This window comes from Silurus meridionalis, chromosome 6, assembly GCF_014805685.1.
Source record: "Silurus meridionalis isolate SWU-2019-XX chromosome 6, ASM1480568v1, whole genome shotgun sequence".
Taxonomy (NCBI): Eukaryota; Metazoa; Chordata; class Actinopteri; order Siluriformes; family Siluridae; genus Silurus; species Silurus meridionalis.
Window position 1 is genome coordinate 10,912,466 of NC_060889.1, and position 26,023 is coordinate 10,938,488.

Consider the following 26,023-nt stretch of genomic DNA (forward strand, 5'->3'; position numbering starts at 1 on the left):
GGTAGGCAAACAATATGAGGGACCCATTTCTGGTCATTCCATTAGCTCTGTGGGTATTGAAGGGGTTGGAAAAGAAACACCATTTACTCCATCCGTGCTTGTAACCTGTCCTTCTGACACAAATATTTTTCTGCAACATCGTTTTGTTTTTATGCCTGATTGTCCGTTTAATCTCTTGGGCCGAGATCTCATGAGCAGGCTGCACATTTCTCTCACCTTCTCCGGCTCTAAACTCACGGTTTCAGTTCATGATTCTGCTCCTCTGTCATATCTTTCTAACATAAACATTAATGACTGTTTTCTCTCTACCACACAGAAATAACCACTCCCTTCTTCACTGGAAGAATTGCCATCTCTCCTCTGGGCGGAGCATAAGGACGATGTGGGCTTGGTTCATTGTCCTCCTTATGAAGCTAAACTAAAACATTTGCATCCTGTGTTTTTCAAACAGTATCCTCTCTCTCAATCAAAGTTGCAGGGAATAGACAAAATCCTGACCTCTCTGTTACAACAGGGTGTGATCAAGCCGTGTGTGAGTTCATACAACACACCCATTAATCCGGTTCGTAAGCCCTTGGCACTTGGCGCTTCACTCAGTATTTGAGAAAAATAAATGATTTTGTGGTTCCCGTTGCACCTGTTGTGCCCGATGTGGCCTCTATTATCGCTACAATTCCATGCAATCATACACACTTTTTGGTGATTGACTTGTGTTCTGCCTTTTTCAGCATTCCTGTAGAAGAGCAGATGCAGCCTCTTTTTGCCTTCACGCACAGGGGTGCCAATATACTTAGACACGTCTGCCACAAGGATTCATTGACTCCCCGGCAGTCTTTTTCCTGTGGTAAGGGATGCACTCTGTGATCTTGCCCTCCCCTCTGACTCTGTTGTCTTACAGTATGCAGATGATCTCCGCAGTCTCCACAGTCTCCGAGGACCTCTGTGAACAAGCCTCCCTGTGCCTCCTGCGTCATCTGGCAAGAAAAGGATTCAAGGTATCCAAAACCAAACTACAGTACTGTAGAACCACTGTAAAATACCTAGGGTACGAACTCTCTCAAGGCAGCAAAAGGCTCTCTAAAGATCGTATACAGGTCGTTCTTAACACAAGGCATCCCTCCACAAAGCATGCCCTCATGGCTTTCCTGGGCCTGATTAATTACTGCCGTCCATGGATACCTGACTGCTCTTTCCACGACAAATGTCTCCGCTCTGCGATCTCACACAACGATCCTTTGCAGCACCCGCTAACGTGGACACCTGAGATGTATGAGGCGTATGAGGCTTTGTGGTCAGCTCTGTGCTCAGCTCCTGCTCTCGGACTTCCGAACTATCATATGGTTTTTCACCTTTATGCGTGTGAACAGGACGGAACTGCCTCTGCTGTCTTGGCGCAGGAGCAGGGGGGGGCATGAGACCATGTGCGTTCCTGTCCAAAACACTTGACACCATGGCTCAGGGTTTACCTGCGTGTCTCCGTGCGGTGGCTGCTTGTGCTGTGATGGTTCAAGACGCTGAAAAACTAGTGTTGTCTCATCCTATGATCTTGCATTCTCCACATCAGGTAAAACAGGTCCTTCAGAACTTACACATACAACATATGACAGCACAGAGAAGATCCGGCTATGAAACTATCCTTTGCTCGACCAGTAATCTGGAAATCAAGGCCACCTCCTCTTTCGACACTTTAGGTCATGCCCTTGCTCGTTTGATTAATGCACAAGATGACACTCTGCCCGACACCACACATGATTGCTGCTCCGAGGTCGTTCACTCTACTAGTATATACCCAGATTTGTCATCCACTCCTTTAAACAGGGGCCGCTGAACTCTTTGTCTTGACTCCTGCATGTGTCCTCTCAGAAGGAAAAGATGTCACCATCTACACTGATTCCCGATACGCCTTTGGTATTGCGCACGATTTTGCCCGCATCTGGCAATCGTGTGGTTTACGCTCGGCTGAGAGGAAATCCATTTCTCATTCGTCCTTAGTTCAGGACCTTATCACTGCTTGCTGTCTTCCTCGCACACTGGCCATCATCAAAACAAAAGCCCATTCTCATGACAACAATGTGGAGGCCAAAGGCAATTCCTTGGCTGACAGAGTGGCAAAAAGTGCGGCTCAAGCTCAGGTATTCTTCCCCTCTCTTAGCACTCCTATTAATACCTGTTTTCTTTCCTCCGCTCTCATTCCTGATTTACATTTGCCATCTGTCCAATCCTCAGCCACCCCGAATGATTCTGCCTTTTGGCAATCACACAATGCCTGCGTGGCCTCCGATGGCCTTTGGTACAGTGCAGATGGTCGCCTATGCCTTCCATCTCACTGTGTTCCTTTCCTCGTACGTGAGTTTCACGGTGTCACACATTGCGCACGAAGGGGGGTGAGGGAGGATATGAACCGATTTTTTTGTATAGCTAACTTAAACTGCATGATAGACTCGATTTTATCTAGATGTCTGATCTGTGCCCGAAATAACATCACTAAGAGCGCAGCGAAACATGAGTGCCTCCCACTACCCACTGCTCCATTCTCTGAATGGCAGATTGACTTCACTCACATGCCTTCCTGTGGTTCATTCAAGTATCTCCTGGTGATGGTAGACAAATTCTCAAGGTGGGTTGAAGATTTCCCTTGTTAACGAGAAAAGGTTGTCACACATATCCAAGCCAAAGAGATTTTACCACGATATGGTGTTCCTCACACGATTGATTCAGACAAAGGAACACCATTCACTGCGAAGGTAATGCAGGACTTATGTAAATACCTATCCGTGTCATGGCGTTTCCATATTCCCTATCACCCTCAGTCTTCCGGTATCGTAGAGAGAACTAACCGGACGCTTAAGGACAAACTGACTAAGGCCATGCAAGCTACAGGTAACAAAAAATGGGTAGACTTACTACCTGCAGTCCTTGCCGAAATGAGAATGACTCCGCGAAAAGACGTCCACCTATCACCACACAAATTTCCAACGCCCTGGAAAAAAGGTAAACCAGCAATAGGTACAGCTGATCTGGATGTGCACATCGCTGAGTATTCTGCTGCCCTGATTGATACACTGTCAAAACATTATGAACTGGTCTCTAAATCTATACCTGTCATCCCGCTGACACCAACCGATCCCTTCCAGGTGGGGGATGCTGTTCTGGTTAAATCTCTAAAACCCAGGCGATTGGGTGAATGCAAATATGAGGGGCCAGCAGTAATAGTCGCATTCACATGCACAGGTGTATTAAATGACCTTTTTCTACAGTAAACCATGCTACCGGAATCAAGAAATGTCCCACTGGAGGTGATCCCTCTTAAATTTTGTGTGTACATGTTCCCTGTGTATCACTATTTTCCTTTATGTTACAGAAGCATAGCCTTTTGACCTCCCCATGAGTTTTCTAGGAGACGTGTATCGGTTCCTGTCATCATCTATCGAGGTTCGGTGACAACTCCTCAGACCCTTCTGTGCCGACTCTTTAGGCATCCTCACAACTGCAGGAAGTGTCAAGGAAAGCGGAACGACAATCTCTCATCAATCCAGGGAGGTAACACAAGCAGTGACCAGAATGGTTGTCCTTTTTCTCCTAATCGTCAGCCTTGGGGCTGGGATTCCCGCCCAGGCTCACCCACACGACAACACCTTCTGGCAATACGCCAACTGGACGGTTTGTCAGCACACAGCAGGTCCATGCTATGTGTGTCAGCAGTTACCATCTGCGGTAGGGCCCAAGTCCCTAATACGCAACTCCCGGGACGAGACTGAAGATACACAACCTTACACATCGTGATCGTTGTCTTCTCGTTCGTAATAGACCAACTCAGAAACTGATAGACCTCCTGATTCCTTGGAGGAGGAACTATTCAGCCCTACCTCCATAAAACCTCGCATTTCAAAAGAGTATGTTTTCCCCTTGTGCTTCCACCTTGATGGACCCATTTCCCTCGAGGTTACCCCCAACTGCCTTTGCGCACATACCTTTTCTGAGTATTTCGTCAATCAAACATGTCCTGACACGCGTATCTGTTCTCTGATTCACCCGGGTAATGGCACTGTATATGGAACAGAGGATTGGTATTGGGTGTGTGGGAAGCAAGTATATATGTATCTAACGCATAATTGGGGTGGGGTGTGTGCACTTACCTGATTCGGCTCGTCGTCATATATATTCGGACACCTCAACCAAACACAGACCCAGCAGAAACGGTCCGCTGTCTCTGATCCTGCCTTCCCTCCCCCTGAACATTAGCTTAAATCCCGTTTTGTTAAGTTTTGGGACGGCTTTTTCCCACAATATGGTATTACCCAGTTGTGGAATCAAATAGAAGTCACCCATTATCGCCTGGCCACTTTCATTAATGAAACCCTCATCGCAGTTGATGGTATACGTACTGAGCTCACTGCTTTGTGCCTGACAACCCTACAGAATAGATTAGCTTTAGATATCCTGCTGGCTGAAAAGGGAGGCGTATGTGCATTGGTGGGGATGCTGTTCTGGTTAAATCTCTAAAACCCAGGCGATTGGGTGAATGCAAATATGAGGGCCAGCAGTAATAGTCGCATTCACATGCACAGGTGTATTAAATGACCTTTTTCTACAGTAAACCATGCTACCGGAATCAAGAAATGTCCCACTGGAGGTGATCCCTCTTAAATTTTGTGTGTACATGTTCCCTGTGTATCACTATTTTCCTTTATGTTACAGAAGCATAGCCTTTTGACCTCCCCATGAGTTTTCTAGGAGACGTGTATCGGTTCCTGTCATCATCTATCGAGGTTCGGTGACAACTCCTCAGACCCTTCTGTGCCGACTCTTTAGGCATCCTCACAACTGCAGGAAGTGTCAAGGAAAGCGGAACGACAATCTCTCATCAATCCAGGGAGGTAACACAAGCAGTGACCAGAATGGTTGTCCTTTTTCTCCTAATCGTCAGCCTTGGGGCTGGGATTCCCGCCCAGGCTCACCCACACGACAACACCTTCTGGCAATACGCCAACTGGACGGTTTGTCAGCACACAGCAGGTCCATGCTATGTGTGTCAGCAGTTACCATCTGCGGTAGGGCCCAAGTCCCTAATACGCAACTCCCGGGACGAGACTGAAGATACACAACCTTACACATCGTGATCGTTGTCTTCTCGTTCGTAATAGACCAACTCAGAAACTGATAGACCTCCTGATTCCTTGGAGGAGGAACTATTCAGCCCTACCTCCATAAAACCTCGCATTTCAAAAGAGTACGTTTTCCCCTTGTGCGTCCATATTGATGGACCCGTTTCCCTCGGGGTCACCCACAACCGCCTTTGCGCACATACCTTTTCTGAGTATTTCGTCAATCAAACATGTCCTGACACGTATCTGTTCTCTGATACACCCAGGTAATGGCACTGTATATAGAACAGAGGATTGGAATTGGGTGTGTGGGAATGTATCTAACGCCTAACTGGGGTGGGGTGTGTGCACTTACCCGATTCGGCTCGTCGTCATATATATTCGGACACCTCAACCAAACACAGACCCAGCAGAAACGGTCCGCTGTCTCTGATCCTGCCTTCCCTCCCCCTGAACATTAGCTTAAATCCCGTTTTGTTAAGTTTTGGGACGGCTTTTTCCCACAATATGGTATTACCCAGTTGTGGAATCAGATAGAAGTCACCCATTATCGCCTGGCCACTTTCATTAATGAAACCCTCATCGCTGTTGATGGTATACGTACTGAGCTCACTGCTTTGTGCCTGACAACCCTACAGAATAGATTAGCTTTAGATATCCTGCTGGCTGAAAAGGGAGGCGTATGTGCATTGGTGGGGGATAGTTGTTGCACATACGTCCCTGACAACGACGATGAACACGGAGTTATAGGTCAGGCAGTTGAGAAAATGCGCCACGGCTCAGGCTCTTAAGGATGACGAAAAGGGTAATCAAGGTAGGGTATGGGGATGGTTGTATACTCTGTTTGGTCATTGGGCGCCGTACATTTCTTTGATAATCTCGACTGTCATCGTTTTCCTGTTGCTATGCCTATTTGGACCATGTATTTTTCAATGTATCCCGCGATCATTCACCCGTATGCTTTCTGGTTATCAACCGGTCCCTCGTGTTTCTGATTATTATCCTATTCCAATGCGACATGTCTGTTAGTTTAAGTTGTGATTTATCCATTCTTATTTATCATGGATAAAACAGGGGAATTGTAAGATATCCTTGATCACTAGTCCTAGATTAGGTTGACCCAGAACACTCAGTTCTCATCTATATCTGCTCTTTATACGCTTACGCTGTGAGAATACCCAAACTGTTGCCTTTTGGTATGGCTAATCCTCGCTTTGTTGCTTCTGCTAAACGAATAACATGACCAGATGTGGAGTTATTATCGTTAACCGTTTTTATGTTCTCACAGTATGGTAATATGTATCTTGTTGCCATTATTAGTTATAGTAATTCTGCTGTATGCTTCTAAAATAACCTTTTTGTATGTTTCTGTTGATCATACCCTGAACTATCCTTTTGTGGCATGTGTTACTTTGCTCGTACACACAAAGTGGTTCCTGTATTTCTGTTTTAGGATTATCTTTTGCAGGTTTAACATAACCTTGTGGAGTTGTCTCTCCTAACTTTCTCTTATGTTCTCACACACACACACACACACACACACACACACACACACACACCTGGCAGCCCTCCCTTTTTCTCTCCATTTCTTTGGAAGTATATCTTCATGTGTGAAACAATAAACTTCGGAACTTCTCTCTGAAAGCCGACTTGTGTGTTTCATTGAGACTTCCCTGTGCACGTAGGAGAGCAGAGCTCGAGAGGAAAGGCTGAATTCAGGGGTATCCTGTCCAGGGGACAGAAGGCAATCCTGCACAAGCGGCAGAGGATAAAACATTCCTTACAATGAGCAAAAAGACCTTATAACTCATAATATTGACTACAGACTATATTGCCTATTGTGCTACACTGATACTTAAAACAAAGAAAATAGTCTGAACAATTTTTTTTTCTTAGTACTGTACATCTCTATAAATAGCTTTAATTGTGAAATTATTGGCCTTATTTTTTTCCCAGTCCACCATGTAGTTTAAAAATTAATATAATATTTTAGAGTCACTTGGAGAGGCTTAGTAGCCTCTGTTTCATGCTTTTTGATTGGTGGTTAATATGGCAGGTTTAAACCTCATTTTGGATATGATTGTGACGATCAGCTAGTTCATATATGAGAGAGAGAGAGAGAGAGAGACAGAGACAGAGACAGACAGAGAGAGAGAGACCTGTATTACACCCTGATCAGGCAAAACATTATAGCCACTGACAGGTGCAGTGAATAACACTGATTATCTGATTATTCATCATGGCACCTGCAAGTGGATTGGATATATTAGGCAGCAAGTGAACATTTTGTCCTCAAAGTTGATGTGTTAGAAGCAGGAAAAATTAGCAAGCGTAAGCATTGGTTAGATTTTGACAAGGGCCGAATTGTGATGACTAGACGCCTGAGTCAGAATATCTCCAAAACTGCAGCTCTTGTGGGCTTGTTCCTGGTCTGCAGTTGTCAGTATCTATCAAAAGTGGTCTAAGCAAGGAACAGTGGTGAACCAGCGACAGGGTCATGGGTGGCAAAGGCTGGCAGTGTGGTCTGATCCAACAGACAAGCTACTGTAGCTAAAACTGATGAAGTTAATGGACAAAATGTTCACTTGCTGCCTAATTATATCCCACCCACTAGCAGGTGCAAGGATGAAGAGATAATCAGTTTAATTCACTTTACCTGTCAGTGGTCACAATGTAATGCCTAAACGGTGTATATTCTATAGCAGAAAACTGGATAAAGTCAGATAATGACATAAAACCATATCATTAATATATGTAACATTTTTAACAACAAGCAATAGCATCACTCGCAGAACTAGTCTTTGTGTCTTCTAGATTTTTAAACATTTATTTACAATAACAATGTCAATGTCAATAAAGCACAGCTCTGAGAATAAAAAATAATGTCATGGAGATTGTATGAACATTTACATTGTCCTATATTAACTATAAGATGTGGGATAAGATGTAATTGAGCAACATGTTCAGTTCATTGCCTCACGTCCAGCAGTTGGTGATCATCTTGTGTGTATCACTTTCCCAAATCTTGAGCTTTTTACAAACAAGCACAGACTGGTGATGTACAAAATTCATCTATACAATAAATCTTTTCCTGCATGTAATTAATTGTAGAAATGTATTTAACACTGTATGCATTGTGTGTGTGTGTGTGTGTGTGTGTGTGTGCTATGCATGCTCATTTTGTTCCATGTTGGTAACCAGTCCCTTTGTGTCCACAGTAGTGGTAGCTCGTGCAGGGTTGTTAAAGTAGAGGGTGTTATCAAATGTACACTCCCCAACTACTGGGATGGTTGGTCTTTTATAGAAGAGGAAGGCAGCCAGTCCTGCTATAGCAATGATCACCAACACAACTGCAACAGCAATCCCAGCGTACCCATGAGAGGCCTCTTCCACCTGTGGTTCTGCAGGGGCAAAAATGAATAAATACAAGCACTTAAAAAGGTTTAAAATGAAACTTTCAACATAAAATGACAACATCAGTAAACACACATTTTTTTTAGACTTGAAAGTTTTTTATTTAGAATAACTGGATGATCCGCGGTGGCAACCCCTAACGGGAGCAGCCGAAAGAAGTGGAAAAAAGAAGCAGCTGATTTAGAATTATCAGACTTGAGTACTCACCAATTGCCGGCTGTTTCTCAGTAGGTGGTATAGCTAAAAACAAAAGGGAAGTGAATGTGAGAATGAATTTCACAATCAGCATAAACATCCAAGAGGTTACCGTGGAGTGTTAACCTCAAGAACCATTAAGATTACATTAAGATATTTAATATACACAGTCTGCTACAATAATTCAGGATTACAGTTACCATAAACAGTTTTTGCATTCAAATGTCCATTAGTGAACAGTTGACAACCTCAGCAATGATGGAACTATAATAGTTGGACATTCAATGTCACCCAGATGAGGACTGGTTCCCATTTAAGTCTGGTTCCTCTCTAGGTTTCTCCTCTTATTATCTCAGGGAGTTTTTGCGTGCTATTGTTACTACTGGCTGAATTGATTAGGCATAAACTTATATAGACTGGTTTATAAATGTAAAAGTTTTCTTCAAAAATCTATTTAATTCTATAAAGCTGCTATGGGACAATGTCCATGGTTGAAGGTGCTATACAAATAAAATAAAATTGAATTTAAGATAATGCATTACTGAAGATTTTTATTTGTTTGTGTATGTGTGTGTATGCAGATGGCTTACTTTTGGGGGTTTTGCAGATAAAGCCTCTGTAACCACTGCAGTGAGAGCTTATCCACAAGCCACTTTCTGATTTAACCTCCACACAGTTGCCTTGAGCACCAGGCGACCGTGGTGCCCAATTAATGTAGTCCACCACGGTGTTATCAATCCACATCCACTCACCTTGTAAATAAACACATACATATGGTTGCAACTTTGATACAGAGGCTCTTTTTGCTGTCTCTAATATAATATTAATACTATTGCTACTCTGAATGAGAAGCTTTAAAGGTAAGTAGGTTTTAAACCTGTGTAGCTGCGGTGGAGGCCAATCCAAAAGGATTTGGCTTCATCATGAAGAATCTCAATATTTTGGCGAATGAAGTTAGACTCCAGTGCATCCCCCACACTCACCAATGATGCACCTGTACATAGAAATGGGATAATTATTCACTAAAGCTTTAACAAAGATTTAAAGAGACAATATACAGTAAGCCAAATGCACTGTTTCACAGGAGACAAAATTAGGTGTATTAGTTCCATTGTGAAACCTATAGTCATGTCAAGCTTTATTTAAAGAGCAAGATTTTAACAACAGATGTTCAGTCAAAGAGTTTTACAAATCAATCGCACTAGATCTGTTCCGGTATCAGGTTGCACAATCACCTCGCTCGCTACATAGTAATGGATTCAATTAAAACAGTGCAAACAAACACTAAAACTAAAAGCATTTACTGTTTTACTGCGGCTTTACTGCGTTCAAATGCTTGTTTTCAATGTTTGTATATTTACTATATGCATATTTTATTTAATTATTTTACAAAATTTAATTAATCATAAATTTTAGTTGTTTATATCTTCACAATTGAACAAAATATCTGTGCATTTTTTTAAATAGAAAATGTCAAAGCAATATTAGAGTAATACATTTTATATATGAAGGATTTAATTTAGCCTCTTTTATATTAATTTATTTATATTTTTAATAAAGATGGTAAAACAGAAATGCACACTTTATTAATCACTCGTTATTAAAATTGGTGCCGTTAAATATGTGAATATGTATTTGTATAATAATTATATGAATACAATATGTGAGTACCCATTCTCAAACATTCCACTGAAGCATGGGCCCAGTTTTCATTCCTCGTGGCTATAAAAGTATAGCAGTGTCCTCGGAAAGGCACCCAGACCTTGGATTTCTTTGGTTCTGGGCAGTGTCCTGGAAGCTGCGGGGGATCAGTGGGTGCGATATCTGCAAAAAGAATATAAGGTAAAAGTAATAAGCAGTAAACATATCAATTTGTTTTGGAACTTTCAAAAAATAAAAAAGTTTACTTTTAACAATATGCCGCATTGTTTAAAAAACGTATAACTCTATCCAGGATAAATATGGGTTTTACACACCTATGAGTTTTACACCTATTCAGAACAGGTCTATGTGCTAGTCTGTTTATATTACATTTGTTATTCATATATTTAGCCTCAGTAGCCATTTTATCCAGATCAAGTTGCAGTGGATCTCCAGCACATAACTAAAAGCACCAGAGAGACAAGGCAGACTACATATGTGCTGTTTTTGCGATGCCCTTTGATCCTCTTTCATTGACACAGGAAGCAGTAATAATCAGGGCCAAAAGTCTTAATAAGGTGAAAGCTCTGTAGGTATTAAAAGCATTAGAGCCTACCTGGTGAGCGTTTGCAAAGGGAGTAGAAGCTTTTGCTGCATTCTGTTGTTTTCCATGTCCCGTCTATGTCGATGTATACACAGGCTTGGTTTTTCAAAGGCTCACCTGTAGCCCATTTAGTGAACCGCAGTAACCAGTTATCTGTCCAGCGGTATCGTCCATTAGTCTACGGGCAACATTAAGGAAGATACCCAGATCAGCTTATCTTCCCATAATTCTCAAGATCCATCTATCATCCATGATGCATATGGTACATGGTATACTGTATCACACATGGTGCAGTGATTACAGCGAACTCACACTTATCAAAATGATTACAGTAAAACTGTTATTTAGTTCCTGTAGTCATTTGCCAATTATTTGACTGATCAGTTTAACCGAATGGGTTTGAGTGCCAAAAAAGAATCCCCAATATAATTGTAGAAATCTAAGTAACAATTTTATTAATCAAATGTGGGGTTGAATGTCTTGAACTGTTTTGCAGTTTGAAGTACTGTTTTCCATTTACTGTTTTCTGTTTTCTACAAACATTGTTTTTTCCATGTGAAATGATTTTGAAATGGAATATCCATGGGTTTACTTTGGTGTATGTATGTATGTCACCATCCGGCATTTGTGCATCTTATCAAAAGGTTTGGTGCACTTACCAAATTGCTGTTTAGGCCAATCCACACAGGCTCTTTCAATTTGCCTACTCTGAGAGTAATGAACGCCTGAGTGACAGAGTCCAACACACTAGCCATGTCAGCATCATCGGCTTTGCACTGCCTTCTTGCCTCATCCCAGCTCATTTTTTCAGTCTGTATCTTGAATGAATTATTTCCCATTTTAAAATATGATGCTGATGAAGGTGTTGTGGCAGGAACTTGAATCTGAGAATCTGGAGCAGATTAAACACACATTCCTAGTAAATGTCAACAAAATTTTTCTTGTATTTTTTGGTGACAATGTTGAGTTTTACACACCCCAACTTCTAAAAGTTCACCAATTACTGTAATAATTTGTGCCACAGCTACATCCACTCACCAATATTCCTCTTGCAGATAAAACCTCGTTTCTCTTCGCAGTCCTCGACCTTCCACTTGCCAGTAATTCTATCTGGGTTCTTCGCCATTATGACACAGTCAAACTGCAGAAGATGGTGATTATGTAATTAAATAAAGGCCCACAGAAAAAATAATAAATCACCATATAGCCATGTGATGCCAAATGATGTTTTTTATATATATATATAAAAAAAAAAAAAAAAAATGACAAAAGGATCACAAAAAGATCAGGATCAAGGATGAAAGAGATGTCTTAAAAATCAGAGCCAAAACAGTACAAAAAAGATTAAAGGTGCAATAACCTAGACATAGTCAAGTAGACATATGTGCTTTTTTTAACTTCCTGTTCCAGATTTAGACCCTCTTTGCTATTATAGCAATCTAAACACTTTTAGGATGACTTTAAGCCAGATTTTGGAGTGTGGCTTTAAGGATTTGTGCTTATTAAACCACAAGATTATTGTTGAGGTTAAGCACTGATGTGAGGTGAGGCATTAGCCAGGCAGAGGAAATGGTTCTTCCAGACTAACTTTGGCACATTATGTCTACTTGATTTGTGCACATGCCCTCAGCTATTATTTACAGTGAGTGAAAAATGTAATGTGACAGCACACGAAGAAATTCTAGACAACTGTGTGCTTCTAGGTTTGTGGCAACAATTTGGGTATAATCAGCATGTGGAAGTGATGTTCAGTTGTCTACAAAAGTCTGGCCATGTAGTGTAACATATAAAATAAAATAACACAACATCTTACAGTTGTTATAATAGAAACGCTTTCATTATTAGACATTTAGTGAACTTTATTGAACTTCAGTCTTCAAGACAGAGGACTGTGAGATGTGATAGTAAGTTGACAAAGCTTACATTTCAGCATCTAAGTAATGTTTTGCACTGTCTAATAAATTTAACAGATTTTGATTTAGTGAGCTTTTTTTTATAGAATTCACATGCAGTATTTTACATGCTGTCACTACTATTGAGATTAAGGTCATGTTGTATTACCTTATTACTGGGGAAAGTTCAATGAAGGTCATAATCAAGCCACAATGATATAAACAAGCATCTAAGTTTGACTACAGATAACATCCAACAATGAAAAACTCCATCTCCATAACAACATGAAAAAATAATAACCTGACTGCTTTATTCAAATTTATATTTTAACTTCCAAAACAATTCCCAAAAAAGTTGGGATGCTGTGTATAATGCTGTCGACACATAATGTCAGAAATCTGAACGATGAGTCCAGAAAAAGTAAGGACCTGTGTTGTAGAATTATCATTCCTGAAAGTTTTGAAAGCTATAATGCTGAGAACAACAGAAGATCTCTTTGTTAGACAATTAATTTCTCCAGGAAAGCTTGCAGTGCATGAAAAATCATGAAAACCGGAAAGTTCATTACAACTTCATTACAATTTTACAACCTGTTTCAACCAGGTCCACTCTGTCACGCCACAAAATGGATCGGATTTGTTATATAAAACTAGGAAAACGTAGGAAGACAAGTGGTAAACATCAAAATGCTAATTCTGTTCAAGAAAAGTGTCAAGTAAGAACTTGATCATAGAACGTTGAATGTACAAGTCTGTGAAGCATCATATATTATGCCAATATTCCAGGATCCAGAAAAGAAAAGGGAGAATTGTTCATATGTATCATTATACTTTTATCAGGATTTTGCTACTGCATTAGCAGAAAAACTTGCAAACCTTGAATGAAAAAGGAAATTGAATTTAATATGCGCAATAATTCTCCACTGTAATCAAAATGGTCGAGATCTGTCAATTGCAGCCAAAAGACTGAAAGTCAAGCACAATTCTGGCAGACCTACCGAGGTTTCTTCATATTCCAAACTTGACAAGAAGTGGTAGTGTGGTAGTGTATCCTGTATTGAAAAAGTAAGATTTTACAATAGATTTATATATTCAAGAGCGCTGTATTTAAAAACAGACAACTATACAAAAGACATCCAACATTATTAACATGAACATTATGAATAAACACAAGCACAAGACAAGGAAACAACTTTCTTAATAAAGAAAGTCCTAGTTCCAGAACCCTAGAGAAAACAATCTAGAGGAAGACCCAACGTCGCAAAAACTCAAGTGGTTTCCAAATGTATTGGACAAGTAGACTGCATACTGAAAGAAAAGAGTGAAAGGTTTACCACAGAAAAGAAAATATTAAGTGGGTTTAATTGAATTTTATTTTATCTTTAAACCCAGAATGTTCACACCCATTGAAGCATATGGTATAAATAGCATATTAAGTAGTGATATTCATCTTCAAGTCTTCCAAGATATACTTAATGGGCAAAAGATTCACAGAAACATTCACAACAAAATGTGACAAAGACTGGACATCGCAAATGTACAGAAATTTCCAGCAGTAAGTTATCAAGCTCATTTTGTCATTGTTTTCTAGAATGCTCACACCATTTTACACAAAGATTCCTCATCTAGGAAAAGATGAAGAAATCATGCAGAAGCAAGAACAAAAAGTAAGATCTGGAGTAAGTTTCTATTGTGGTTTCAGAAACCCTACTTCTTTTTAAAGGCTCACTGGCATATATGACAACCAAGCAATTGAAGGCAGCATTAATAAACTGTAAGTTAGGACCCTATATATAAAAGATGTATAAAAGATTTTGATTAGAATTTCTTGGTTTGTTTACACCTTGCAGTTTTCAATAAATTCTTTTGCGATCACACTTAAGGCATGAGGATAGGAATCTATGTAACTGAAGACCTGCATGAACCCTTCTACCACAGGTTATTCTTTAATGCTGTGCTGGAATCTTGTCACCCAGAAGACAATGTTGGTCTGAAGCAACTTTAAGGGTTTGAGCCATAGTATGTAGGAAAAGTATTGGCAAAATGTTAATAGCTGAAGTATTATGAATATATATATATATATAAAATAGAGACATGGTACTTGCATCTACTCCATACGTTCTGCGACCATCTGGAAATGATGTTGGATATCCTTTGGCCCAGTTGGTGTACCGTACACCTTTCCCATCCGTCCAAAGAAAGCGCATTTCCCAGTTGATATCATTCAAGCCAATCCACATGTCATCAGGTGCATTAAGCATCATAGTGGTGAGAAATGCTGAAAGAAAAAAAGACAAATTCTGAATTTCTCAGTACAAATGTATTTTTTTACAAAGGCTATGATGCAGATTTGTAAGGTAAATACTTTATGGAAAAAGTTCAACGAGTACCTTGCTCTGATTGACTCAGAATGGACACTAAATTGCCTCCTTGAGAGATGCAGTACATTCGAGCATCATGCCACATTTTCACTTCAGTGCTATCTTTTCCTACAAATTTATAACACTGCCAAAAAAAATAAATAATGTCAGACAAGCAAATACACTTTATGAATTATTCCTATTGCTATTGTTTCATTTTAGTACCATTGAGAATCATTTCTTATTCTGTTAGTGAAATTGTGTGTAAATGCTCCTTGTGTAGGACAAACTGATCTAAAAATGTACATTAAAAAAAATACATTTTGAAAAAGCTAATTTTCTTTATAATTTCTTTACATGCATATGTTGACAAATTAAAAAGAATTCATTAGATATGAATGAAGTGCATATTTGTTTCATTTACAAATTATTTATTTATTTTTTAATATATATTTTTTTAAATATGCAACGATTCTTTAGATAGTCTTCGTATTTATACTTATACATACTTAGGAGTACAAATAGGATACAAATGGTTTGAAAATGAATAGCTTGTGAAAATGTTCTAATAAACCATTAATAGGACAAATGAATCAGTTCAGACTAGTAAATGAAGCCCAGTGTTTCATGTAGGAAGCTGTGGAGGGTGGAATATTTTAAAGATTTATTAAGATATATTTTTGCAATCTTTAAATTTGGTCGAGGTAAATTTACTCACTTTTCCCTGAAAAGCAGTCCAGTCAGAACTACAGCCTCCCTTTGGTGCAGTGGTAGGAGCCGATGTACTTGTGACAAAGTCAACGCTTCTTTTACAGATAGAGGGTAATTCTACTCCACAGTTGATATCGTTCCAGAATCCTGAGAAAGAGAATGATTTTATGCGTGCACAAAATTGACTGAAAACAACAAGACCATTAAGATTAAAAATAGATTATGTGGTCTTACCCATACTTTTGTAGATAGTTACACAGTTTTCATCATTGTTGGCAAAGTTTGGTTCGTTTTGGTTCCATGCTGTGTAGACAACTGGAGAACCGTCCACCCAGCTGTAAGAATGATCTAATGTTAATCCAACCCATTAAAAAATATTCCTGCTAAAGGATTTTCAGAACTTTTTCCTTCAGCCACCACTTAATGTAATGTTACCTAAACGATTTATCCAATCCCACTGTCATTCCAATGTAATACTGTTCTTCTGAGCCTCTTGAAATCTGCAAGTTTGAATTCATTAAACAATTCAAGCTTTTTAAAATTGTCGTTATCAAAACAGAATGAAATAGAACAGAGGCACTGGGTTGGCTATTTTTTTTTACCTGTTTATATATAAACTTTCTCTCACTTTGACCAGTAATGACAACAAGGTCAGAATGGTTCTTCTTGCATGATGCACGAGCTTCTTCCATATCCAGAGACTCCATATTTATGTAGTACTGACTGCCATTGAACTGTATCCAGCCATTATCTGTAATGTTAAACTCAGCTATGGAACATAAAATGCACACCACAGGAACATTAGTGAATTAGTGAACATCAGTTGAACGACACATGCTGCCGAATTAATATCAGCTTTTAAAAATTGAAATATAAATTTAAAATTTAGATATTATTGGTGAGCAAAATGAATTAGTTAAGTAGTATTATACCTTCGGGGGAGCTTGTAGGTGGAGGTTTTGGAGTTGTACCTGTTATAAAGGTTAAAGTTAAACAGCCATACAGACAATAGAATGATCATAGTAGGACAATAGTTTTGCTAGTCCTGAAATAGAAAATGTGGATGGATATATATACACACACACACACACACACACACACACACACACACACACACACACACACACATGTTGTTTTAGCTGGAGTACCTACCCCGTTGTATCTGACAGATCCAATCATTGTAGGAGTCACAATATGCATCATTCCACCTATGACCATAGAAGAAGCTAGCTTCTGCACAATGCTCATTAGAATTGTAATTATTGGGCTCCCCATAGCTCCAATTCTCAAAGTTTGACTAACATGCAGACACACACATGCACACACACACGACACACACATACAATAGAGAAAAATTAGACACACACATAACATATGCATTCCATACATCATGTAAATATCTGCACATTGCACATTTGCCACCAAATTACACAACCTATAATAATCAAATATGTCTCTACACTGTATTATCAGATTTACAACATGCATATCATGCTTATTAATGGCTCTTTGTTATTCTTATAGACTAAATCTCTCTCTGCTCTATACTATAGTGGCCTCACCTTCATACTAATCACCTTCACATGTCTCCAATCTACACTCTCCCTTTATAAGGCCCCCGTTCGCACTTACTCACTGTCCTATCCTTCATCCCTGGACTACCTGTGTTTCGTTTTCCGTTACATGCTGCTTCCTAGCTTCTGTTTGTTTCCCAAGGCTAATAAACGTCCTATTTGTATTCTGGTTTCCGACTCGATCAAAGCGTGACATAAGCAGTGACTGTGAACTAATTGAACATGGATTCAGTTTCTATTTTATACTTATCCATTTACAGTGCAACAATATTTTCAACATAGCATTACATTTAATAAAATGATCAACAGAAAATAGACAGGGAAAAAAAACTCACTGCAGTTCCATCTGACCATGTAAACCCAGAATTATCATCCAGCATACTAAACCCAATCCATGCTGGATCACTTCCTCCACCATACCTTTTAGAAGACATTAAACAGTAAGGGCTCTTATTATTCACAAAAAAGAGAAAAACATGCAAAACAGTATTATTGTCTAAAAACCAATGTTGAAATCACTGGAATTCTTCTTTAACTTTGGAATCATACTTACGGTATTGTGTTGCTTTCAGCTTCACTGTGAAAGCTAGCTAGATCACCACCAATGGCCTTGCAGTAGTTACGTGCATCCAGCCATGATTTCTTATTTTCTTTCCTATTTCTGTATATCTAAGAAGTGAAGAAAATGTACAAAAGGTAGGGTGTTGCAATGAGATCGTGAGAATGCGTATACATTTATGGGGCATTATATTCACAAAGCAAATTTCCATAACTGATATAGTGCTTCAATTAATGTGGTCACGCTGTGGAGCAATTGTGTGTGCAGTGGCTGTACCCGAATGCAACTGGCAGAGTCTTTTTTTATCCATTTGGAGGGGCAACTGATAGGTTGTGTTGCTGGAGGTTCTTTGGTTGTAGTAACACCCTCTGCTATTTTCTTACAGATGTACTTCTCTTTACTGTCACAAGCGATTACATCCCATAATCCCGCTGAAGTCCCAGTTCGCATGGCAACACAGCCCTGCTGCCTATCTAAATGCCAGAGATTAACAAAAGTAATTCAACAGAAGATTTAATGTAACTAAATGACTTAATAGTTTAATTAATAGTTTATTTTTAAATTAATAAATAAAATACATACCTGGCATTCCTACATTAAAGTGTGTAAATTTAACTGCTTGCTTAGTTGTCCACTCAAAGCTTTCTGCACGTTCCGTATTGGACAGGCCAATCCAGAAATATTTTTCAGGGCGCAAGCCAATCTGGCTGATGAGAAAAGCATTCTCATACCTAAAATAAAGCCCCAAAACCACACACACACACACACACACACACATAGACAGATCAGTGTAGGCAAGTATTTACATTTATTGTATAAAAACAGCATATGACTAATGTGCACATTACCTGTTTGCAACTTCTATTAGGTCAGCTGCACTCTGTCCACATGCTGTTTTGGCCTCATTAAAGGTTTTGGCTTCGACACCAATACTGTAGCAGTAGGAGTTGAATCTGATCCAGCCCTAAAAGAACCACAAAAAACAGACCCATTTTAGTACATGTATATTATTACATAACCCATGCACATGGGAGAATCTCCAACAAACTGATCTGGTTTATATAGCTTAGTTTAAGTTACTGTAGTTTTATTAAAATCAAAGCTGATGGACCAATATAAAATTATATGCATATTTTTTAACAGGGACCTTTGTATATAGTACATAGCTTAGAGTGCAAAGGTTTTAGGCATCTTGATATGTTTTAATTAGTAATAGAATAGAATAGAATAGAATAGAATAGAATAGAATAGAATAGAATAATAGCTTTTTGGATCACAAGGTCAGGTTTCTGTAGGTTCCCCAGGGTTAATGGGTTTCCTCTGGTTTCCTGGCACCTTCCAAAAATGTGGATCCATTAAATATTCCATAAATGTGAATAGATTCAAGGCCCATCTAGGTTGTATTTTGTTTCATGCCTAGTGACTCTGACCAGGATAAAATGACTAGTAAAAAAAGAATTGGTTGAAAATGTTAGAGGATTATCAGTCAGTATGGAATTGCTTAAAGAGATTATAAATCAAAAAATCTACTTTTCAAGATTAAGATTAAAAAGTGTTCATTACCATTACATTAGTGTTTCTTTGAATAGTTGTCTTTACAGGAAACATAAGTCACAAAGATTCTACTGTCATAGTCAAAAAGTTTTATCATCAGCATTTTCCAATGTTACATAGTATGAACTTTGACTGCAGCAGTTTTTAAGCTTTATTGTTTGAGAAAAAAATGAGTCAGCACATGTTCATGCTTTTTTTTTTTCAAGAAAATCACTCCCTTTTCCCCCCCTAACCCTTTTCATGAATTTCTCACAAGAAAGAAGACTATTCAAACACTCACTACTGGATGAAACCATAAGTAGCTGAGTATTTTACAATAGCAAGCAGAATGCAATGTGCTAATACCAATCCAATACCCTGAGCAGATAAATTCATCAGTAGATTGATAAAGTTGGTTCAGATGGCTAAGTTAACACTACTCTCAGGTTTCTGTAACCCAAGAAGTGCTAAGACAACACTTTAGTCTACATAGAAAAGCTTGTAATTTTAGGCAAGGCAAATCTACTACCTAGTGGACAAAATTGGTTTAAAAACTGCTAAAAAATAAATAAGTTGAGTCCAGGAGGACTTCACAAAGCTTATCAAGACCCCAAAGGAGTACTTTTCTCAGATTGGTGGGCACTATAGTTGCTTTGTTAATAGACTCTCCAGTATAGCTTCCCTCCTCAATGAAGGGACTGTCTAAGAGATAGTAAAAGATGTACAGCAGCATGACCACTTAAGTTTTGTTTTATTTTAGAAAATTAAAGAGGTCTCTATATACAAAGTGTACCAAGTATTTTTAATAGCTGCCTTATTAAACTGCCTTTTGCGGAAAAGAAATATAAAACAATGGAGGTGAGACAATAACCATGAAGCAAGTAGACAAATAGATATATGCTAACCCAAAGACTATGCCCACCTCCACTGGGTGGTGTGGATTTCTATAACCTATAAAATGGGTACCACTGACCTCTGAGGTAAAAAAACCAAGCTCAACACTATGGCTAGAGATATCGCAGATGAAAAAAACAATTGCACATTCAGGCATGGTACAGAAAGCCTCAGGGGTGCATAGCTGTAAGATAATGATTACCACTCCTGTGACTTACAGTCCATCCAGAAAAATAATATGGCAACAACAAGGGGCAGCCTTGAAGCTTTTTGAAGCTTTTTATATTTTTCTAAATATGTGTAAAGTCTCAATGACTCCCTCTTACATGGTACATTAAAGAAAAATGACTCTCCTTTACTCGAACACACCAATTTGATTGCGAATGTATATATGGTAGAGTACATAGAAAAAACAAACTTGTGCAAGAAACAAACTTATTAACTTATAAAGGGAACTAAATCCCTTATAAAGGTGAACATGCTGAGAATTTAAAGGTATAACTCACAATAGGACATCCGGGGCTGATAACCTCTGGTGACCCTGCAGGTCTGGTGGAGGCTTTCTTCTTACACATGAAGCCATATTCCTTTTGACATACGTGATCTGCCCACTTACCATCCTAATGCATGAAAAAGATTTACTCATAATCACTTCTCAGACTAAACTAAGTGGATATTTAACACATTTAGTGTGTCATCTTCAAACGTTATACCACTAAAATGTATGTTCGACCTAGTGGTGACTGTACCTTGCCTTTCATGAGAACGCAATCCTCCTTGAGGATAGCTGCATGTGAAGGTTCTCCCACAAGCCACTTGGCAAAGGTGACATGGGTTCGGTCTGACCATTCAAACAGGTTTTCAATCTTCTGATCGTTTAGACCTATCCATAATTCATCAGTGGCCACTGACAAACAAATATTTATGATAATCAGCATCCAAGTCATTGAAGAAACAGGTCTTTATATTAAGGATCGTATTAAGTTGGCGAATTTCCTATCTGATTAAAAAGAAAAAAATTATTTTTATCAATTAAAAATGTAACTTTAATAGCCAATATTTGTCCTTTAGTAGGGTCTGTTAATAGGTGTGCCTATCTATGCATACATATATGTTTGATATACTGTTTAATCTGAAGCTATACATGTACATGAATTTGTATTTTACCTTGTTTAGGTCAGTATAGAAACTATAAAATTATGTATTTTATTTATATATATATATATATATATATATATATATATATATATATATATATATATATATATATATAAAATACATGATATTAAAATTATTAAAAATGTTTTATATATATGTATATATTTATATATATATATATATATATATATATATATATATATATATATATATATATATATATATATATATATAAAATTTTAATATTTGCCTATACCATGATGCTTTGGCTTCTAGCCTAATCCAGTAAGATTATGTTGGTGCTCTTACAATAGCCACTCTGTGATATAATAAAGCTGTGTTCTTCAATATTGTGAATACTGATCAGGTCAGCTCCTTCTTTCCGACAGGCTGTCAGTGCATCTTTCCACATCATCTTAGTGCGTGAGAGAGAGTAGCAGTGGCCAGCATAAGGTACCCAGGTGGCTGGACAGAAACTGGGCTGGTCTTTAACCACTAAACATGCACACAAGAATTAAACAAGTTTTAGCAGGATAGAAAGTTTAATGGTTACAGGCATACATTCGAAATGTGTATATTTGTGATTAGGGATGTCAAAATTAACGTGTTACTCATGTTAGTGCAAATTCATTTTAATGGCACTAATTTTATTAGTGCATGATTACGCAGTAAAAAATAATCCTTTCCTTACTCAGATATAAAAATTAAATTAAAAAAAATATTTTTTAATCACTAAACATTTGATGCGCCAAGTCTCAAATCAAGCACTAAAATCCACCATGATGCACACATCCAATTAAAACCATCCATGTGAAAACATAACAAAAGTTCCTTTTGGTGATCTGATGTTTTATGAAATTAAAACCCCATAATTACTTTAAAACAATTACAAGGATATTTTGTCTTTGTGCTCTATGTTGTGTATGGTATGGTTTATATATGGTTGCATAAAGCATCCATATTTGTCTATGCCCATGCTGATTAGTGTATTAAGAACTTAAAAATGATTGTCTATTTGTAATACAATAAGTGTCTCCAGTTCTCACCCTCTGAAGGTGTAAGGGTAGTGGAGTTTCCTTTGCGACAGATGTATCCCAGTTTACTACTGCAGGCCACACTTTCCCATTTAGATGCTTTGCCAGCATTAAGTGCTGCACAGTTCATGCCAGGCTCCAGTAAGGGCTGACCTAAATAATGAATTGGGGGGTAAGAGCATGTTTGCAAATAGGCTTGAAGGATATATGGATGTGTGTGTGAACTCACCTGGAGCCCAATTCAGATATCTAAATGGATTTCCATTGCTCCATTGCCAGCCACTTTCAAAATCTAGACTATTCAGTCCAATCCAAAGAGATGAACCAAGTATATTAGTTAAACCTGAAAAAAAAAAAAACTTTCTGTAAAAAAATATAGCCATTGTGTTTGTTTTACTGATTTGAAGACAGAGCAGTGTTTACCTGATATATATGTTTGCTCATGCAACTCCATAATACTGAGTAGATCAGCATCTTGCTGCTGGCAGCTTTTGCGAGCCTGATGCCAGGTCAGCACTGCTTGAGTGTTCCTCTTGTACAACACACCTGTTACTGGATCAGTGTCCCAACCTGCAGACGCTATCACACCATAGACACATTGTTTTTAGATTAACACACAGACTGCCAAACATATAAAACAGTAACCTATTTAGACATTCATCTTGGGGAGAGAAAAACGCTGTCATCAAAAAATAGTGAATGTATTCAAACAATCTTTTTAAAAGATTCTTTCGTCAAATACAGATGAATGCAAGTAGGTTTGCATTTTGCAAAGAGTTTAACATCGCCCATGTTGTATCTTCTAAAATGCTTCACTAATAAGAACAGAAAAAGACACTGCATACTGATCAAATTGGCCATAATAATGATTTTTTTCATATTTTGCAATATACTTGAAGTTCTCTATGAAGAAAAATCATGATTGATTGTAATAATAATGTAATGTGATCATTTTTTTATGTAGGTTCACACGAAAGGAAACTCCTGCTATGAGCAGTCCAATGGCTACAGAGGCAAGTTATCAAATTATAAATACTTTTTAAGATGCTGCGATGTTCTACATTCTCCATTGACTATTAAAATTAACAGGGCTTAAATAACAACGATAATGACTTATGAACTAAACTGGTTATTTATTGCTACACATGATGCAGGTTAATATACAGACAAGTAGACCATCATACATTTCTAAATAACACCAAGACAGCAAAAAAATCTTTCACTTGCATCTGCAATAAAACAGGAAAATACAAAAGAAAGAACTTCACAGGAAGCATGTGTTTCAGCAGGTCATTCCCCAGGCCTGATTATGGGACTGACCTCGGCCTCAATATAGCACACAATAAAAAAAAAGAAAAATCATCTGCCCCACCTACCACAGCACTTACTTTGTACATAGCTCTGTCCTTCCTGTCAGATTCCTATCCGTCTAATCATTAACTGTCCAAATGTGTTAACACTCAAGTGAAACCACCAGTGGAAAACATCAGCCCAAGTGGAAAACATCTCTAAAATAATGTATGCATGTACGCAACGTCTCAATGTAAAATGTCTTACATTTTGTAGGACAGAAACCCCATTTCTTGTCCTTGTTGTAGTCCACGGCTGTGGCGCACCAAGGCTGTCCATCAGATCTCCCTTCAATGGTGCACTCAGCGTACCACTTCTCTGCATACTTAAAGGGAAACAGGCAGGGGCTACCCAAAGCATTGCCACCGATCGTAAATGTCTCTGCAATATATGTAAAATGAAGTGTGAGACAATGAGGCCATGAAGGCCCTACTCTGAAACATGTATTTATCTAAGATATAAAAATAACAGCTACTGTATTGGTTTTCCAAGCATTTAATAAAATAATAAATGAAAATTGTTCTTTGTTAATACATGCCAAATGTTTCTCACACATTTTGCTGTCTAAGCATTCTAACCACTCACAGCATATCTCTGCTGAGCCTTGTTATTTGGTTTACATTTTTAATGAACTTGACTCTGTTGCTGATTGACCAGGCATTGTGGACCATTAAAAACCAAAACAATGCTTTAATTCACAAATTCAACATGAGTAAAATGCATAAAAGAACCAGCATAAATGCAACTTGTACTTAACTTTAACATGTTTCAAGTGATACCTATCCACAAAACCCCAGTTTCAAGTTGATCCTACCTTGGTATCCATGAGAGCACAGGTCTTTGTTATTGCCATATATCTGCCAGCGGCTCCAGTCCCCTGTCCCTGTGTACAGAAGTAAATTGGGCTCCTGGCGATTGCCGTAATTCAGATGCAAAGGCTGGGTCTTTATACCAAACAGAGTCTCATTCTTGCACTCCCATGTTTGCATCGGACTGAGCTCATTGCAGGGGAGCAAAACAACTTTAACCCATTCTTTAAGGTCCTGGGCTCCGAGGCACAGCTTGTGGGAGATGCTAAGGACCCGAGAGGAGGAAATCCATCGGAAGCGCTGCCTTTCTGAAGACAAGTCGCAGTCGCTGGCCTGTGCCATGTTGGGGTCGACTACTTTCACACATTTGTTGTGAGCTTCATTGTAGATGAGGAAGTAGCTGCTGTCTGTACAACAAAAGGAAAAAAAAACACACATTTATTAACTATGTGCTATAAATCATGGTCTCTAACCTTAGTAAGCAACAAAGTGTTACCTGTTGCACTTTAATATTCATTCAAATCTGGCTTTACCAGATCTATAACTTCAAATGTTTACACTCTAAATCACTTTAAATAATATTTCTTCAAACTGTCATATTGTTATATATATATTTAATATCACACCTGTTTTACCACCAATAGTTGAGTATTTAATTAATATTTTTGTATTAAATGAAACACATTTGGAATTTATTGATCTAAATTGATGTCTGTATGCACACTTTTATCTCTAAGGTCTACACACCAATATTTATTACATACCTAGCTGCACAGTGTAGTGCAAAGCTATGCAGAAGCACAGCAGCACAAATAGAGGATGATGATTCTTCTTCATGTCTGTCCTTTAGTCCTTTAGCATAATCCAGGGTGAGTGCCTTTATGTGTTTATAGGTGTGGGTTTTTGCTAAAGTGTGTAGTGTGAAGCTTACAAACCTTGTGGAATGAAAACACGCCCATTTGTTTTAAGTTTGGTGTGTGAATCCTTTTATGGGGTGGGAGTTACAGACAGGAACAATGTGTTAATTCTTGAAGAAGATCTCTATCTCCTTCTCTACTTCACTCTTACACACACACACACACACACACACACACACACACACACACACACACACACACACACACACACACACAGACTTTCATCACAGTCACATGCCGTTTTATAAACTGCATTAAACTTTCACTAATAAA

At 38.5% G+C, this 26,023-nt stretch overlaps 1 protein-coding gene across 2 annotated transcripts; it reads right to left on the bottom strand.

Annotated features, from left to right (window-relative positions):
- Positions 1-7,905: 7,905 nt before the first annotated feature.
- mrc1a (mannose receptor, C type 1a) lies at positions 7,906-25,764 on the bottom strand. 2 transcript variants are annotated; one of them, XM_046851859.1, is made up of 31 exons: positions 25,598-25,764; positions 24,839-25,240; positions 24,232-24,405; positions 23,098-23,253; positions 22,904-23,017; positions 22,687-22,827; positions 21,950-22,135; positions 21,232-21,389; positions 20,989-21,102; positions 18,904-19,019; positions 18,638-18,786; positions 18,332-18,528; positions 18,050-18,165; positions 17,832-17,916; positions 17,075-17,219; positions 16,855-16,893; positions 16,525-16,691; positions 16,358-16,422; positions 16,157-16,257; positions 15,930-16,069; positions 15,242-15,356; positions 14,957-15,129; positions 13,850-13,903; positions 11,998-12,100; positions 11,619-11,851; positions 10,972-11,137; positions 10,386-10,538; positions 9,592-9,708; positions 9,305-9,466; positions 8,727-8,759; positions 7,906-8,506 (listed from the first exon to the last, which is right to left on the bottom strand). In XM_046851859.1, exons 1-31 carry the CDS (start codon positions 25,668-25,670, stop codon positions 8,271-8,273), a joined length of 4,383 nt encoding a protein of 1,460 aa, XP_046707815.1. In that variant the 5' UTR covers positions 25,671-25,764; the 3' UTR covers positions 7,906-8,270. The 2 variants fall into 2 exon arrangements, with proteins under 2 accessions (XP_046707815.1, XP_046707816.1); XM_046851860.1 differs by lacking the exon at positions 13,850-13,903 and having other exon boundaries at positions 25,598-25,763.
- Between the last annotated feature and the right edge of the window lie 259 nt (positions 25,765-26,023).